Here is an 18,775-nt window from a genome sequence, read left to right on the forward strand (position 1 = left end):
AAGAGAAGGAAACAGAGCTTTTCTGTTCACATGAAAGGAACCATGAGTGTGGGACAGCATTTTTCGGCACACATGAGGGGAGAGTAACACAAAGCACCAAGATAGAGCAAAGGAAAATTCAAGGTAAAGCAAGGTAGTATAGAATGGTGATAGGCAGGACTACATGAGAGAAAGGACACAGCAAGTAGATAGGCAGACAGAAAATATATTAAGTATTCACTTATGTGTTTATTTAGTATATTTTCTTTATTTATTTGATAATTGGGAAGTGTATAGTAAATAATATAAAACAATAATTCTACTGTGTTCCATTGTACAATTTAATATGTCCAGTTTTTATGTTGTTTACTTCAAATGTTATTCAATAAGAGTATTTGAATAGAAAAACCTTGTTGAATATGAATGCATTTTTATGTTTATTCTTAAAGAGGAATCCATGTATTGTAGTATCTTGGGTTACATCAAGTTAAAAAGCAAGTTAGCATATTAAATATGAAAGTTATTGATTTTGAAAGAAAAACTAAGTTAAGAGATGGAGTGCTTTGGCATATTTCATACCTAAATTATTTATTTATATTTATTTATTTATTGACATTTGGTGTCCGGGAAACTCCAATTGGGTCAGAAACCTATTTTCAGTGGAGGCCCGGGGAGAAAAGTTCCAAAGAGTGATCAAAAATTGACAATAACAGTTTACATATTACATCAAAATATTAGTGAGCATTTAAAGTCAGAAATTATAAAACATCACCGGAAAGATGCATGTGGTACAATAGGAGGCTTAAAATGTACACAGTAATTTAAATATTAAAGAAAGAGTTAGTGTCTCGTAACATATATTTTTTTACAAAATATAATTAGAAATACTCAAAAACAGTACTCATTCACGGTAGCAGAACACGACAGCTGGAAAAAACATCCAAATCCAAAAGTCCATAAAACAAGAACTAGATCCAAATACGAGTATTAATAAATAGATCTTTAATTCAACAAGATATCGGTAAGCGCTTTCACCGCTAGGGCTTCTTCAGACCATAAATTTTATAATGCATTTAACCATATTTATAGTACATCCTATTAATGTCAATTGAATAATAGATTACTTAATTAATTGATTGCATAAAACCATAATTAAGATAAAAAAGTCAAAAACACAACATATAAAAACAGTTGCAAATATTTAAAATATAAGATATAATTAATGTCACATTTTAAAACAAACAGAAAGTCATATATTTCTAATTTTCAACCTCCTATTACTTAAAATAGGTTTTAATGGTATTTTTTCATTAAGTCCAGGAAATTTATCTGCTCTGAAGCGGATAATCCATCTGGTTTCACAACTTTCTGTGAAATTTCTAAAATTACCTCCTCTTATCCCAGGTTCTATCAATTGTAGAACACAGAACCTGAATTCATGTGTGCTGTTTGTTGCACTTATATGCCTAGCCAAGGCATTACTCACTGTACCTAATCGTATGTGGTATACGTGCTCCCTAATTCTTTCCTTAAGTGTTCTATTAGTTTTGCCTATGTAAAATGCTGTACAGGATAGGCATCTCGCTAAGTACACCACATTGGTGCTGTTGCAATCAGCAGTTACATGAATATTAAATACTCTTTCAGTAATGGGGTGTACAAAAACATCAATGTCATCAATGTAAATGCATTGGTTACATTTCCCACAGGGCCTCATCCCTGTTATAGTACTTACGCTATTAATAGTACTTACGCTATTGATATTACAAGACAGACTGGGATAACATAATAACTGTTTTATATTCTTTCTATTCTTAAATAAAAACTTAGGTTCTGCGCCTACTACTTGTTGTATACTCTCGTCTATTTGTAAGACACCCCAGTGTCTACGTATGATACCACATAACAAAGGTGTATCCATAGTATAATACATAGGCATTTTCATAGTTAGTGAATGACTAAAGGTTCTACCTTCATTAATACTAGACCTAATGTCAGAGAAATATGGACATCCTCTAAGATTCCTAACAGTATCAAAATTACCCAAGACTTTCTCAATTTCTTCTGGCTTATATCCTCTAACTAATAACCGGGATTCCAGACCAATGATTTCCTGTTTATAATCATCATAGAATGGATTCAATCTCGATGCTCTCATGGCCTGTCCTTTTATCACATTATGAAAAACATAATGGGGATGCATACTATCCCTGTGTAATAAAGTATTGCGATAGCATGCTTTCCTATGTATCCCTGTGTTCAGTAAGCCATTATCAAGTCTTGTTATATTCACATCAAGGAAAGGTAAAGATTCACGTGAGTAGCACATTGTGAATTTGAGATATGAAGTAAAACTATTCATTTGCGATACAAAGTCAATTAACGTGTTCTCATCACCCTTCCATACTAAAAACAAATCATCTACAAACCGTTTATAGAATCCTACATGGGTCTTAAACTCCTCCATACAAAATAAATAATCTTCTTCCCAACCAGCCATGAAAATGTTGGCGTAGCTATTGGCACAAGATGTGCCCATAGCCACGCCATCATTCTGTATATAGAAGGTATTCTGGAAGACAAAAATATTGTTGTCCAACACTGTTTCCAGAAACAATAAAATAAGATCAATGTTGCTATCACCCAATGTAGAGTGTGTGGTCAAATAATTCTTTATTTTCATAACACCCTCATTATTGGGTATGACAGTAAAAAGACTCACTACATCTAAGGTGACCAATAAATAAGGTGCGTCTTGTTCTAACCCCATAATATAGTCATATAATTCAAGAAGAAACTGCTTGCTGTCTTTCAAAATGAAAGGATTTTGTTCAACCAGTGGTCTTAAAAAATATTCAATGTATAACGATAAGGGTTCAGTTACCCACCCACGCCCTGATATAATAGGTCTCAGAGGTGGGTTCATTGCATCCTTATGGATTTTTGGAAGTCCTTGGATTACTGGTAACAGAGGATTGCTAGGCCATAGAAACTTGTGCAAGCTGACATCAATGTATCCACTCATAAGTGAATCATCCAGCATGTCATATACTTTAAACACCTTAATTTCTACTTCTTCTATTGTTAACGAAGAGTAAAAATCCCCTTCATTCAACAAAAGATGCATACTTGAAATATAACGTTCCCGATCCATTACTACTACTGGGCCACCTTTATCAGCCGGCCTGACAATAATGGACTCATCTCTACCTAGATTCTTCAAAGCCAACCTTTGTTTAAAAGGCAGATTATTCCTTCTTCTATCTCCATAATGACCATTATTCAAATTATGCCTATGTATATCTTCCTCGACTAGCTTGGTAAATACATCCAAAACGGGATGCAGTATGGGTATAAATGTGCTGGGTGCTTTAAAAACATTCGTGTCACTAGGATTATTACTGCCAAAATCAATTCTAAGTTGAACATTGCGTGCAAATAACTTAACATCTATTATTGTGTCTGTTAACTCACTTCTACTAGAAGGGATAAAAGAAAGCCCTTTATTCAAAAGTTGTATTTCATCATCATTTAAAACTCTTCTGGATAAATTATGTATTAACGATTGTCCATACGCTCCCACATACGTTTCAATGTGGGTCCTACTTGTTCTCCCCCTGACCCCTTGCGTTTCTGTCTCCCTCTGCTGTATGAACGGGGTCTCATAACCTGTTGTTTGTGGTCTATGGGGAAAGGGACAGGAGAACTAGAAGCTTGAGTGGTGTTTGGTACAGAAGCTACAACCTTTCTCCTGACAACTTGACCTGTAAATGAAATCCCAGAACTAATAGTGTTCTGGTCAATGGGCGGCCCTCCGGAAGATGTATTCTGTAACCTAACATCATTCCCAGAAGTAGTAAGGCCATTTGCTTCATTAGTTACTGAAGCAACATTGTTCGTTGCATTTAAACTAACATCAGACAATTCAACATGGTCGGCAGCAATATTAACATCACTGTTACGAACTTGTTGGTTGCATTGATCTAAAACAGAAACATTAGAATGAATGCTATTAGCTCTAGGCCAAACAAAAACCTGGCCAGAACTAAAATCATTAATATCTCTTATAATTTTACTCTTTTTTACTTCAAGCAGTCTTTTCTCATACACAGCTACATTATCCAAAAGTTTGTCCATTCCCAATTCGACATTTTCTTTTGGATATGTACTAGAGACTGTTCGTTGTTGTTCAAAAACTGATTCTCTCAGCTTATCTTCCTCTGGACGGAAGTATTCGTTCAATAATTTCATATAGTTCATGCTTAAGTCTATATTCAATTGCTGCCATTTAAACAATAGTTCTGGGTATAAATTTCCAGTGGTCGGCATTTTGAGTATGCGTAAACCACGAGGTATAATCTTTTTGTACAAACATACCTCAAAATGTTGTCGTTGGAGCTGCATTCTTTTAAGCTTCATAAAATCATATTCCAGTTTGTTAAGGGCTTCCATTAAACCCTTTGTGTTCGGAGCAACACCACCATTCGGTTCAGGGTCCCCCGAAACTTCCACAGTCATAAGTGAATTCTCTGCACCGGAAACTTAAGTCATGAACCGGTCCTTCATCCGTTGATCCATTGAGTGTCCTGGTAAAGTATACAGCAACTCAATAGAAGTTGAAACACTTTCAGCCATGTCCTTGACGAAATGCAGTAACAGCCAACAAGTAAAAAATGTAAATAATAATCCGCACCTCCACAAGGTAAATGCTCCCGTGAACGTAAAAATAATATAGAAATACTCAAAAACAGTACTCATTCATGGTAGCAGAACACGGCAGCTGGAAAAAACATCCAAATCCAAAAGTCCATAAAACAAGAACTAGATCCAAATACGAGTATTAATAAATAGATCTTTAATTCAACAAGACATCGGTAAGCGCTTTCACCACTAGGGCTTCTTCAGACCATAAATTTTATAAAGCTTTTAACCATATTTATAGTACATCCTATTAATGTCAATTGAATAATAGATTACTTAATTAATTGATTGCATAAAACCATAATTAAGATAAAAAAGTCAAAACACGACATATAAAAACAGTTGCAAATATTTAAAATATAAGATATAATTAATGTCACATTTTAAAACAAACAGAAAGCCATATATTTCTAATTTTCAACCTCCTATTACTTAAAATAGGTTTTAATGGTATTTTTTCATTAAGTCCAGGAAATTTATCCGCTCTGAAGCGGATAATCCATCTGGTTTCACAACTTTCTGTGAAATTTCTAAAATTACCTCCTCTTATCCCAGGTTCTATCAATTGTAGAACACAGAACCTGAATTCATGTGTGCTGTTTGTTGCACTTATATGCCTAGCCAAGGCATTACTCACTGTACCTAATCGTATGTGGTATACGTGCTCCCTAATTCTTTCCTTAAGTGTTCTATTAGTTTTGCCTATGTAAAATGCTGTACAGGATAGGCATCTCGCTAAGTACACCACATTGGTGCTGTTGCAATCAGCAGTTACATGAATATTAAATACTCTTTCAGTAATGGGGTGTACAAAAACATCAATGTCATCAATGTAAATGCATTGGTTACATTTCCCACAGGGCCTCATCCCTGTTATAGTACTTACGCTATTAATAGTACTTACGCTATTGATATTACAAGACAGACTGGGATAACATAATAACTGTTTTATATTCTTTCTATTCTTAAATAAAAACGTAGGTTCTGCGCCTACTACTTGTTGTATACTCTCGTCTATTTGTAAGACACCCCAGTGTCTACGTATGATACCACATAACAAAGGTGTATCCATAGTATAATATAGGCATTTTCATAGTTAGTGAATGACTAAAGGTTCTACCTTCATTAATACTAGACCTAATGTCAGAGAAATATGGACATCCTCTATGATTCCTAACAGTATCAAAATTACCCAAGACTTTCTCAATTTCTTCTGGCTTATATCCTCTAACTAATAACCGGGATTCCAGACCAATGATTTCCTGTTTATAATCATCATAGAATGGATTCAATCTCGATGCTCTCATTGCCTGTCCTTTTATCACATTATGAAAAACATAATGGGGATGCATACTATCCCTGTGTAATAAAGTATTGCGATAGCATGCTTTCCTATGTATCCCTGTGTTCAGTAAGCCATTATCAAGTCTTGTTATATTCACATCAAGGAAAGGTAAAGATTCACGTGAGTAGCACATTGTGAATTTGAGATATGAAGTAAAACTATTCATTTGCGATACAAAGTCAATTAACGTGTTCTCATCACCCTTCCATACTAAAAACAAATCATCTACAAACCGTTTATAGAATCCTACATGGGTCTTAATCTCATCCATACAAAATAAATAATCTTCTTCCCAACCAGCCATGAAAATGTTGGCGTAGCTATTGGCACAAGATGTTTTAACAGTGATGCTAATATTGCTGCCGACCATGTTGAATTGTCTGATGTTAGTGAACACTATTAGTTCTGGGCCCCGTTCATACAGCAGAGGAATACATAATTTATCCAGAAGAGTTTTAAATGATGATGAAATACAACTTTATCCCTTCTAGTAGAAGTGAGTTAACCGACACAATAATAGATGTTTTTATACCCACACTGCATCCTGTTTTGGATGTATTAAGATATACATAGGCATAATTTGAATAATGGTCATTATGGAGATAGAAGAAGGAATAATCTGCCTTTTAAAGTATATGACATGCTGGATGATTCACTTATGAGTGGATACATTGATGTCAGCATGCAATGACTGAGACCAAGACCACTGGTTGAACAAAATCCTTTCATTTTGAAAGACAGCAAGCAGTTTCTTCTTGAATTATATGACTATATCTTATTTATTGGTCACCTTAGATGTAGTAAGTCTTTTTACTGTTATACCCAATAATGAGGGTGTTATGAAAATAAAGAATTATTTGACCATACACTCTACATTGGGTGATAGCAACATTGATCTTATTTTATTGTGTTGGACAACAATATTTTTGTCTTCCAGAATACCTTCTATATTTGTGAAGAAGATTATTTATTTTGTATGGATGAGATTAAGACCCATGTAGGATTCTATAAACGGTTTGTAGATTATTTGTTTTATGAATAGCTTTACTTCATATCTCAAATTCACAATGTGAATCTTTACCTTTCCTTGATGTGAATATAACAAGACTTGATAATGGCTTACTGAACACTGGGATAATTACACAGGGATAGTATGCATCCCCATTATGTTTTTCATAATGTGATAAAAGGACAGGCTATGAGAGCATCTAGATTGAATCCATTCTATGATGATTATAAACAGGAAATCATTGGTGATACTGTTAGGAATCTTAGAGGATGTCCATATTTCTCTGACATTAGGTCTAGTATTAATGAAGGTAGAACCTTTAGTCATTCATTAACTATGAAAATGCCTACACTGGGGTGTCTTACAAATAAGAATATAAAAATGTTATCCCAGTCTGTCTTGTAATATCAATAGCGTAAGTACTATTAATAGCATAAGTACTATAACAGGGATGAGACATTGATGACATTGATGTTTTGGTTCTGTGTTCTACAATTGATAGAACCTGGGATAAGAGGAGGTAATTTTAGAAATTTCACAGATGGATTATCCGCTTCAGAGCAGATAAATTTCCTGGACTTAATGAAAAAATACCATTAAAATCTATTTTAAGTAATTGGAGTTTGAAAATTAGAAATATATGACTTTCTGTTTGTTTTAAAATGTGACATTAATTATATCTTATATTTTAAATATTTGCAACTGTTTTTATATGTTGTGTTTATCTTAATTATGGTTTTATGCAATCAATTAATTAAGTAATCTATTATTCAATTGACATTAATAGGATGTACTATAAATATGGTTAATATAATTAGTTGGTTGGAATACAGGTAATAGAAAAACACAAAACATGTAAAGGTTATGGAGAAGAAAGTTAAGTGTTAAGGAAAAAAGTGCAAGTGAAAAAAAATAAGAGTAAAACTGTAGATGTGAAAAAGATGTTTAAATGTGAGGATAAGTTGTTAGGAAGATAGTGTGATGTGTTGAGTTGGGGAAAAGAATTAGTGGGAGGGGGTGTAGAAAGAGAGGGATAGATATGAGAGGGTGAAGAGATGATTTAAGTTAGCAGGAGGTTGGTAGTACAGGAAGACAGATGAATGGAGGTAGACAAGGAAAGTGGAAGTTGGGGGTTAGTTGGTTGTTGGGCATATATACATAGAAAAGGTATTTGATAGCAATAATACACTCAGTAAAGTTGTAAGTGACTGGACTGTGGATTAGGATGGAATTTAGTTCACCTTAGAGTTAAGAAGCCACGAATGTGGATATGGAGATGTTATAAAAGGAATAACAGGCTGGGTAGAGAATGGGAAAGGTAATTGACAGGGTAAAAGAGCATTGGTATATTCAGAACTCTTAAGATAAGAAAACTCCAGTAAAGAAGAGGACCGTGAAGTTATAATGAATGAGGGTATACAGAAAGAAAATGTAAACAGGATGAGTGCAGACTCAGAGTGCAGGTCGCTGCACAAAGCAATACAGACCATTGTTTGAAACTATACTTTACTAATGAGTATAAGTTACAGGGAAAACAGAGGGCAATACAGGTACTGCTTACCATTGCCAGTGTGGATCTACAGTTGGACCAGACAATAAGGTGGTTAACTTGTTGTTGTTTAAATTTAGACAGATGTGTGTTACGGAGAAGGTAGTGCAAGGTAGTGCAAGTAAGAGAAAAAATAATGGGTAATCGCCTAACAGGGATAGGATTACAATTAAAAGTGGCTAAAATAAATAGTAAACCAGGCATGTTGACACAGTATAAGGGAATAACAATATGGTAGGTTTGGGACCGTTAGGAGGAGAGAGGTGTGTGAGGTGTGCAGGATGTTGGACAGAAATGTATCTTAGAGCGCTTAGAGAATTGCACATATATAGGGTTTCCTGGCATTTGTAATAACACTGTATGACACAAGTTCAGAACTAAAGATAGTTGTCCATGGAATGATTGCACAGAATTGATCACTGAAGGACTACAGAGGACTGAAAGACAGATGGGTACCAGAGAGTACAGGATGTCACAGGAGGTAGACAGAGGTAAGGGAAGGGACAGAAGGACACAGGCATTTTTAGCCATGGAGGAAAGGATTAGCATAAAAAGTTAGAGGGTTGATAAGAAAGCAATGTTTGGGAGATTTAATAGATAGACGTGTAAGACAGGGAGTCATAGATGGAGATGTGAATTTAATTAACTTGGATATGGTTTCAGGCCTAACCCTCAGCTGAGAAAGTCTGGCAGAAAGCAATTCCATTCCAGTCCTTTATATTAACTTTGCTTGACAGCAAAATAGGACAGTTAATCATTACCCTTTACATTGACAGCTCTATATCCCCCACTATAACATAATGCAAAAATAAATAAACTTTCTATAATTATCCCCACTCCACTATCAATGAACTTTCCAATGCTTTCCTGAGATCATCCCACATGTTATTCTCTTGTTATTGGTGAACTAACCAACGTGCTTCATCTTTGATTATACTACAGCTTTTGATAAAATACATTGCTGTCACATATATAGTGTACCCAAAGTCATTGCTGTACCACTGGTTCTCTGTCATGTGTATTGCATGTTCTGTTTGTGTTATAGTAACTGTACTCTCTTGTAATATTCATTACAGTCTGGGCTGGGCATGCAGTTGGTCACATATGATCAGTGCTTTATCTGGATAAACAAATGCAAATAAAAGAAAATAAGCTACCTAGTCTGCCCTTTAAAGTCCATTTAGCATTCTGCTTCCCAGCATCCATTCTTTCTCTTCACCCTTCGTTATCAGTCACATGAGCTTTTGAATGCCTCTGCTGATTATGCCCCCTACCAACCAGCCTCTACAGTAGTCTATTGCAGGAGTGCACAACACTCCATTTTGTCACTAAGGGAAATGTGTGCCTATATGTGGGAAGTACTGATATAATGGTTGGGGATGGCACATGAGATGATGGAGAGAACCAAGGGGGCATTAGCATACTAATCAGGTTTGGAGAGTAGGATAGCACTTATCAAATGAGCTACTAGTATGAAGGGTTCAAACTGGGAGTGTGTCAGTTATGGTTTGTAATGATAAATGCTTGCAACTAGGATTGTGTTGGTGTGGTTCATTTTCATTTATATAAATGTATGATTGCTTATGTCATAAGTGATGGTTTAATAAAGATGTTTCTAGTTTAAAAAAAAATCAATAAGTGAATAATTTATGTAATGTCACTTAGGTTATATGATATATAGCAATATATGTGAAGTATAATGTTTGGTAATGTTAATTTAATACAATTTGATTACTTTTGTATAAATGTAAATTTACCTGTGTCAAAAGTGATGATTCAATAAAGGTTTTTTAAAAAAATAAAACTTAGAGAAAGGAAAGTTACAAGGTAAGCCATCTAGTACAATAGTGAAAGCCAAGACAAAATGAAGAGCTGATCATTTGGGACTATTAAAATAGCTGTGCACATAAGCTGAGCTAGAAAGGGGACTGGGGATATGAAGGGCATTCTTGTAAAGTAAAGGAGAGAACACTTACAAGAAATAGAGGAGTCAGCAGATGAACATAAGAAAGGGACAGAAAAAGAGAAAGCAAGGCTTGCACAAAGCTAGAAGAAGGCTTGTTGGAAGAAAAATATAACAGGGTAAACATAAAGAGAACTCAAGCAGCGTTAAGGGGCTGAGAAACATTAGCAAGAAAAAGAAAGAAATTAACAACAGTTATGAGATGTAGGAGATAAGGGAAGCAATGTACTGGGGAAGACAAAAAATAGTACATAAAACCAGATAAATATGAAAAAGAACAATAAATACCAAAAGCTGAAGATTACAGTGATAGATAAGACTTAGAGAAACAGTGGCATGGGATCTAGAGCTTGACAGCAGGAGATGGGACATGCTGACAAAGGGTATTCAGGAAAGACATGGTGGACCTGGAAGGAAGAGGAGAGATGGTGGTATTCATAAACAAAGATGTGATGCAAGATAAAGAGATTGGACCCTGCATACAAGTAGTAAGAAAAATATTAGCTAAAGATGCTAGGGATCAAGTGGCGTGCCAGGGATTCATCTGGCCATAGACAGACTGAGTTCTCTTGTATATATATCAGGCAGAGGAAAATAATGGTGAAGGCATCTGAACTGGAAGGCTTCAAATAAAAGGTATTATCTAGCAACAAAAAGGGAAAATTCTCAGCTTCATTTTTTGTAGGGAAGATGACGTGGGATGAGGGATCACATTCCAGTATGAAAGATTGATAGAAGAACCTCTAAAAGTAAATTGCTTCATCTAAGTTTGATTGAGCTAAACCTCTCCAACATAAGTGTATTAATAAGATACACATGCAGGGAAACACAAAATCTGGGTAATGGCACTGAAGAGTCAGAAATCAACAAATAATAAGCCAGTCAATCATGGCAGCTGAGGTAACAACTGAGCAGGATTTCACTGGCTAACAGTTACTGTGTAAAAGTATAGGTTACATTGGCTATGGAGATGAGACTGATATGGAGATGAGACTGAGTGAGATAATAATAACTATGGCCTGGACTACAGGGATCCAGACTATGTATCAGGATAGGGCAGGCATATAAAAATGCATTCTGGATAAATATAAGATAACCGAAGCAGTGGTGGAACTATGGGAAACCATAAAATTAGGAGAAGGATGAAAAGGGGTTTAAAAAAGGTAACCATAAGAAAAAGAACGAGAAAGGACTATGGCTCACTGGGAAGATGAGAACATTTATAAGGTAAAAGGCAATATATCTATATCTATCTATCTATCTATGTATATATATATATATATATATATATATATATATATATATATATATATAGATATATATAGATATATATGGATCTACCTCAGAAGATCGACAGACCATTTGATCGAAATTCATTTGGTTGACAGCTCATTTGGTCAACAACCAGTATTCATGGCAAACACCGGGGGATTTTCCCCCTCCCCAATGTTGTGCGACCCTGGAGTTGGTGTATATATAGTTAGGGAGGTGTGGGGGGCACAGCCCCCCCATATTGGGGGGTGTGGGGGTGAAGCCTCCCACCTATTTTCATTTAAAACATGACAAATTCAACAAAAACTACACATTTTAAATGAAAATAGGTGGGGGGCTGTGCCCCCCACACACCCCCTAACTATATATATTAACTCCAGGGTCACACAGCATTGGGGAGGGGGACAAATCCCTAGGTTTTTGCCATGAATACTGGTTGTCAACCAAATGAGCTGTCGACCAAATGAATGTCGATCAAATGGTCTGTCGATCTTCTGAGGTAGATCCATATATATATATATATATATATATATGTGTGTGTGTGTGTGTGTGTGTGTGTGTGTGTATAAGGACTGGAGAAGAAAAGTTCTACATCAAAGGGGTGGATTTGTGGAGGCTAGAAGTAGGACAACAGTCTGCTGAGAGAGCCAAAAGAGAAATAACAGCAAGCAATAAGACATGACTGAAGACCTTTTTAGGTGTATAATGAAAAGAAAAGGGCTGGGAGAGAAAACTAACCTGGGTGTGTCTATAGCATAAGAATATCAAAGAAGAGGTGATGATTTTATGTGAATAATGATGCATCTAAGAATTAAGAGAAAGGACACCAAGCTAAGAGCTTATGGTAGCAACAGGAAAAAGTACACACAGAAATGTGGAATACAAAAGAAGATATGGAAAAAGCACTTATGAGGCTTTATGATGATAATCCAGGGAGACAAGATGAGATCCCACCGAGGATACACACAAGAGATGCTGATGTTTTTGGTAGAACCTCTGACAGAATATTTCAAGAAATTTCTTAGAGAGGAGAGGAGGTCTTGGGGAGCCAGATGCATGGGATGGTAGTGCCATTCCACAAGGATGCAGCAAAGAATAGCCTTGGAAACAAGTTCGGCAATTCTGAAGTCAGTGGAGAGAAAAACAATAGAGACATTTCTTATGATATGGATTATAAGGTTCCTAGCTCAGAATGGGCTGTTTACAGAGACTAAGTATGGATTTACCACATAATGTTCTTGTCAGGCTAATCCAGGTCTGTCCTAAAACTGGGTCATCAGTCTGAGATCATCTATGAGGAGTTGATCTGTCTGGATTTAAGCAAAGGCTTCTTTCAAAGATGAAGAAGACAGAGTGGGCAACAAACTATGTAAATTACCGCCAAAAGGTGAGAGAGGAAGGAACAAAACACAGGTAGGGGTGAGAATTAGAGAGATCCAGTCTTATTAAATGTGATTACCTCAGAGCTCACACAGGCTATGAAAATCTGGATCAACATATTTACAGGTGACAACATGAGTACCGATCTTAGGAAGTGAAAGGCATGGCCTCGGAGACTGTATAGAAGAAACTGTGAGCTATCATTTTGGAAAATAGGGTAGCATGGTTGATCAGTGGTCAAATATCTTATATTCACAGCTCCAATGTTTAAGTCTCAATTCTTTTGTCTGTGGGGAACATACATATTCTCTCCATGTTTGTGTGGGTTTTCTCTAGGTACTCCAAATTCCTCTCAGAAACATGCAGGTCAGCTGGATACTCTAAAATGTTTGTATATTCTGTATTTTCCTTCACTTGTGGCCCAAGTCATGGCTGAAAAGAGTCCATGACAATCATTTCACTTAACCAGTTAATAAGTGACTGATTTAAATAATAAATAAATACATAAAATAAATACATGCAAAACTCAATGGAAAATGCAATGAAGGAAACTCATACGCTATGATGCATAATCTAGGGTGTGAACAGAGAAGGCAAGAGTACCCCTTCGTCAGGCAGTAGTAAGGCCGCAGGTACCGTATTCTGTACACTTCTGGAAGTCATACAGGGAAAGGTTGAGAGTGCAGAGAAAAGCAACTAGAATAATGAGAAAGACTGAAGGTGTGAGGTATGATGAAACAGAAGTGATCAGTCTTTTTAATTTGACAAGAGGGTGACAAGGGGATATGCTATTGGTATAGAAAGCTCTGAGTGAAACTTGTAAGATCACATTACAAAGGAATGATACTGCAGGGAGAAGGAGGCATAGCTAGCCCATCAAAGGAACACAGTTTAGAAAAAGTACTGTGGTGGTGGTGCTGCAGTAGCTTTGTCACCTCACAGTAAGACGTTGTCCTGTTCGATTCTCAGCTAAAGCGTTTTCTGTGTGGAGACATGCGTGAATGGGCATACCTTGTTGAAGGTTGTGCGTCAGAGCTGGCAACTCGGCACGTAAAAATCTACTGCCAATCATTAGTGGACTGGAGTTCTGCTGTGGCGACCCCTAACCAGGAAAAGCCGAAAGACACAACAACTTTGTTATTCAAAGGGTGACTGACAAGTGGAACCAGTTAGTTGAAGTGGAAGCAAGTCAGCTGAGGCTTTTAAAATAATTTGGGATTCTTGGAGGACTGGGATAGAATATGGAAAGGCATCTGCCTTAGGCTGAAACAACTGAACAGACTGGGCAGTTTAAAAACTCCTTCTGTCAGCTAGGTTGTGTTATATTATATATTAAAACTTTGTGAATGTGCTTTTGTGTGGCCCTACCACTTACGAGCTGCAATCATCATAATGCTATTCCAGCGAACTTAGAATAAGTATGTGTGCTGACACAACCCCACTATAGTAGTATATGCTTGCATGGTAACATATGGTAGCATATTTTGTGTGTGTGTATTGGGTTTTATGTATGTGTTTAATGTGTATGTAGTGTGTCTGAGCACTTGACTGTATACACTGGGCCAACCAAACAAATGTGTGTGCAGAGTATCTGAGTTCAGAATAGCAATTTAAATGAAAATTTATCCAAAGTATCCATTTTAAGAGAGACATACTTTATCCAGAATGTATATTATATTTCCAACAATACTGCTGCATAATTACTCTATGATACTTGATGTGCTCCTTACTACCATGTGTCCAGTTGTAGCAAGAGCTTCTCAGGTATGACACCTGAGCTGTTTAGTGGGGAGGAGGTAATCATTATATATCTTTACTACTGCGGTAGTCAAAAGTGATTGCAGTGTGCAATTTAAGATTTAAGTAACTTTTAAATCCTATTTTTAGTTCATAAGAAAAGTTTTTAATTGTTAAGGATATTGGTACCTGCTATAACTTCAATGTAAATTCGAATATTTACACCATTATGGTAATTTCTACTTGCTGCTTAGGAAAGTGATGGTGACATTTATAGGAACGTTACTTCTATACTGCATAATACTGTTTCTAAGGAGCTGGCTATCCCTAAAACACCTAGCTTAAACAGGGTTTGGGGGGTGCCAGCCCTGTAAATACTATTATGGAAAATTCAGTTTGCAGATATACAGGAGCAATTGGTACATGTCCATATACTGCATTCACAAAGCCCACTGAGCATGGTTAGGAGTTCTTACATAAAACCAGAAAACTAAAGGAATTTTTCTTGGTCTGCTAAAATGCAAACTAGGATTTAGAATTTAGTGCTATGTTAAATATGCACAGTCTGCAAATCTTATCATAAATCTAACATTGGGCTTGGAACTAAGGGACTGGATTCTCTTCCACGTTGGAGCAATGCCATGTGTATCAGGTGTGTCTGCCATTGCAGTCTATTGCTGCAGTACAAAAAAAACTGCAATATATTTAATTTTTGATAATAATATGTGGGATAACTGTAAACTGATTAGTCAAATAGAAAAAAATAGCAATAAACACTACTGCCCTGACACTCTTTAACTCAATATATGACTTGCATAAGCCAATCTGATTTTCTGAGCAGTGATGGTGTTTTAAGGAGGAGCGGCATAACACTTTAATATAGTTTAGTTAAAGTATATGATATTGATATGTTTGGAACCAGTGTGTATGTATAACTATTCCATCATGGAGTACCTATGTCATTAGCAATATATATGACATGAAGGAAAATTTCGAATAATTCATAAAAGGGAGCAAGGTTTAGACATGCTAACCTAAAATCCAGTTTAACTTCAGTACAGCATTCTGAAGTGTTATACAGTCCTAATGTAATCCCATTATAAATAATAATAATAGTACTAATAATTATAATAATTATTTATGTGCCATCAGTAACAGTTATTGGACCTGTATACAAGTGCAACACATATTCAGATAAAGCAATAAATGGCCAGTGATTACATTCAGTAAAGTAACTCAATCTTTTTTTTTTCATTTCTTAACAGGTAACTCACTTAGTAATCAAAAGACCTCATTTCTTCAACTACAAGCCAGGAGACTACATTTATCTGAACATTCCAATTATTGCAAAGTATGAATGGCACCCCTTTACTATCAGTAGTGCTCCAGAATACCAAGGTATGGAATTAAATGAAGAAACAAGTTATTCCTTCCAGAACAGGTATATGGAGATAAGTTATGACTTAAACCTACCTCTACCATAGAATAGATTGTTGTATGGGAAAGCCAGCTTTCTCGATTTGAACTTCTCACATTGGCAGGCACACTGTCACAGTAACCATTGTTGCCTCACAGCAAGAGGTTCTCCAGTTCATTTCTCAGCTGGGGTGCCTTCTGTGCAGTGTCCTGCCTGTGTTTGCATGGGTGTTCTCAGGGTACCCTGGTTTCCTTCCACATTCCATTGTCAAAATGTGGAAGACTGCTTCTTCACAATGTGGAACAAATGGGTAAAATGCAGAACTCTTGGGTCTATATTAAATTATCAAAAGCTCCCGTGAACAAATGGCATTATATGGAATATGCCATTCATCGATTTCTGCTCTTGTAGGGGACTGCACCCCCCGTTAATTATATATACCAACTCCGAGATCGTACTACAGTGAGGAAAGGGCAAGTTTCCCGATCCTCCCTGTATCACGATCACACTATGAACAGTTTGGTGAACGGCATGTTCGATGTAAGAGCACTGAAAATGCTGTTAGCTGAACAGTCTTTTTGATAACTTAATAGGGACCCAAACTCTTAGTAACAATGTTAATGAGAATGCACACAACATGTTTATTAACTGTTATTTTATACTTAAAAAAAAGTTCTTTATGTCAACAAACATGATTCAGTATTATTTAGCATTATTTCTTAAGAAAGAATTATGTCAAACCCTTTCAGTGTGGAACAGCATAGAATGTAGAATTATTAAGACTCAAAATAACGAATGTTACTATTAATGAAATAAATGTTAAGATATATACATGCATATATATATATATGTATATATATATATATATATATATATATATATATATATATATATATATATATATAGAGAGAGAGAGAGGGAGAGAGAGAGATATGGGTTCACTTCAAAATCTTGAAAGCTCAAAATCCTGAATCTCAAAATCCTGAACTCAAAATCTCGAAAGCTCAAAATACTGAAAACTCATAATACTGAATCTAATAATACTGAAAACATACAGGACAACAACACTGACTGTATTGCAACAGACATACATACAGAAACATAGGGTTCCTATTGCATGATCGCAAATTGTAAACAGCGAATGCATATTGAGCGAACCTGATTGGTCAAAATGTCAAAACGTCACGTGCATAACACGGAAATCGCCATAGGGAATATTTTCCCTTTACTTCAATGCAGTGCGATCTCGGAGTAGGAATATTTAAGTAGTGGGGGTGTGGGAGGTGCATCCCCCTGCCTACAGCGTTTAGGTAAGTATAGTTTTTTATTTTTATTTTTTTATTATATTTTCAAAATTTCAAACATCGCTCAAATGGTATCAACCATCTGGTGTTCGATGTTTGAAACGTTTGAAAATATAGTATAGACCCGAAACATATTACTCATCTACAATTATAACCAGGGGGCAAGCCCCCCCCTGCACCTTCCTGCTACTTAAATATATCAACTCTGAGATCGCACATCACAGAAGAAAATGGCAAACATACCATTACGTGCTTCATGACTCCCTGTTGTAACCTTAGTCATGTTCCCTTTTAGTGTACTATGCTACAACATAACTCATCTTAGTGCAGTGAAGTGCCATCTTGGAGTTGATATATTTAAGTAGCAGGGGGTGTGGGGGCTTGCCCCCCATATGGAGGGTGCAGGGGGGGCTTGCCTCCTACTTATAGTTAGTTTAGACTGATATGGTTTGTCTTTTCTTTGTTTCTGTATGTATTTCTGCTGCATGTTTTTCAGTATTATGAGATTCAGTATTATGAGTTTTCAGTATTTTGAGCTTTCCAGATTTTGAGTTCAGGATTTTGAGCTTTCAATGTTTTGAAGTGAACCTATATATATATATATATATATATATATATATATATATATATTTATGTATATATATATATATATATATATATATATATATATATATATATATATATAAATTATATAGTTACCTAGTTGCCTGGAAGTTACAGTTCAATTCATCTTTTCACTCACTCACTCACTTAATCTGTACCTTGAAACAAATGCAATCTGTCTGGTAGCTTTCAGAACAGTTGGTCTCATAATGACAAAGTAAATTTCCATTTCTTTGTAGATACTAACGAAGTGCTGGATTCATTCCTACGGTCTTGACCATGTTATTTTCAAATTTCATGTTGATTTCCTTTTTGCAGAATACATATGGTTCCACATTAGATCTGCAGGCCAGTGGACAAATAGATTATATGAATATTTCCGGGAGCGTGAACCCATTAGCAATGAGGCAAAAAGATTAACTAGAAGTCTGAAAATCAAACATCAGAAGTGCAGACAGGTACAAACCTACTCTTTTAAAGATTTACTGACTGAATTATCATTTTATTGTTCTAGGA

The 18,775-nt window shown here is 35.8% G+C and overlaps 1 protein-coding gene across 1 annotated transcript in view; it reads left to right on the top strand.

The window, feature by feature from the left end:
* Window positions 1-18,775, top strand: part of NOX5 (NADPH oxidase 5) — a 482,672-nt gene that overhangs the window by 196,304 nt on the left and 267,593 nt on the right. Inside the window, exons 9-10 of the mRNA XM_044076374.1 lie at window positions 16,201-16,333; window positions 18,578-18,717. Coding sequence (XP_043932309.1) covers window positions 16,201-16,333; window positions 18,578-18,717 — 273 coding nt within the window. The remainder of the gene's footprint in view (window positions 1-16,200; window positions 16,334-18,577; window positions 18,718-18,775) is intronic.

This window comes from Protopterus annectens, chromosome 7.part0 (genome assembly GCF_019279795.1).
Source record: "Protopterus annectens isolate FY-2018-M chromosome 7.part0, PAN1.0, whole genome shotgun sequence".
Lineage (NCBI taxonomy): Eukaryota > Metazoa > Chordata > Ceratodontiformes > Protopteridae > Protopterus > Protopterus annectens.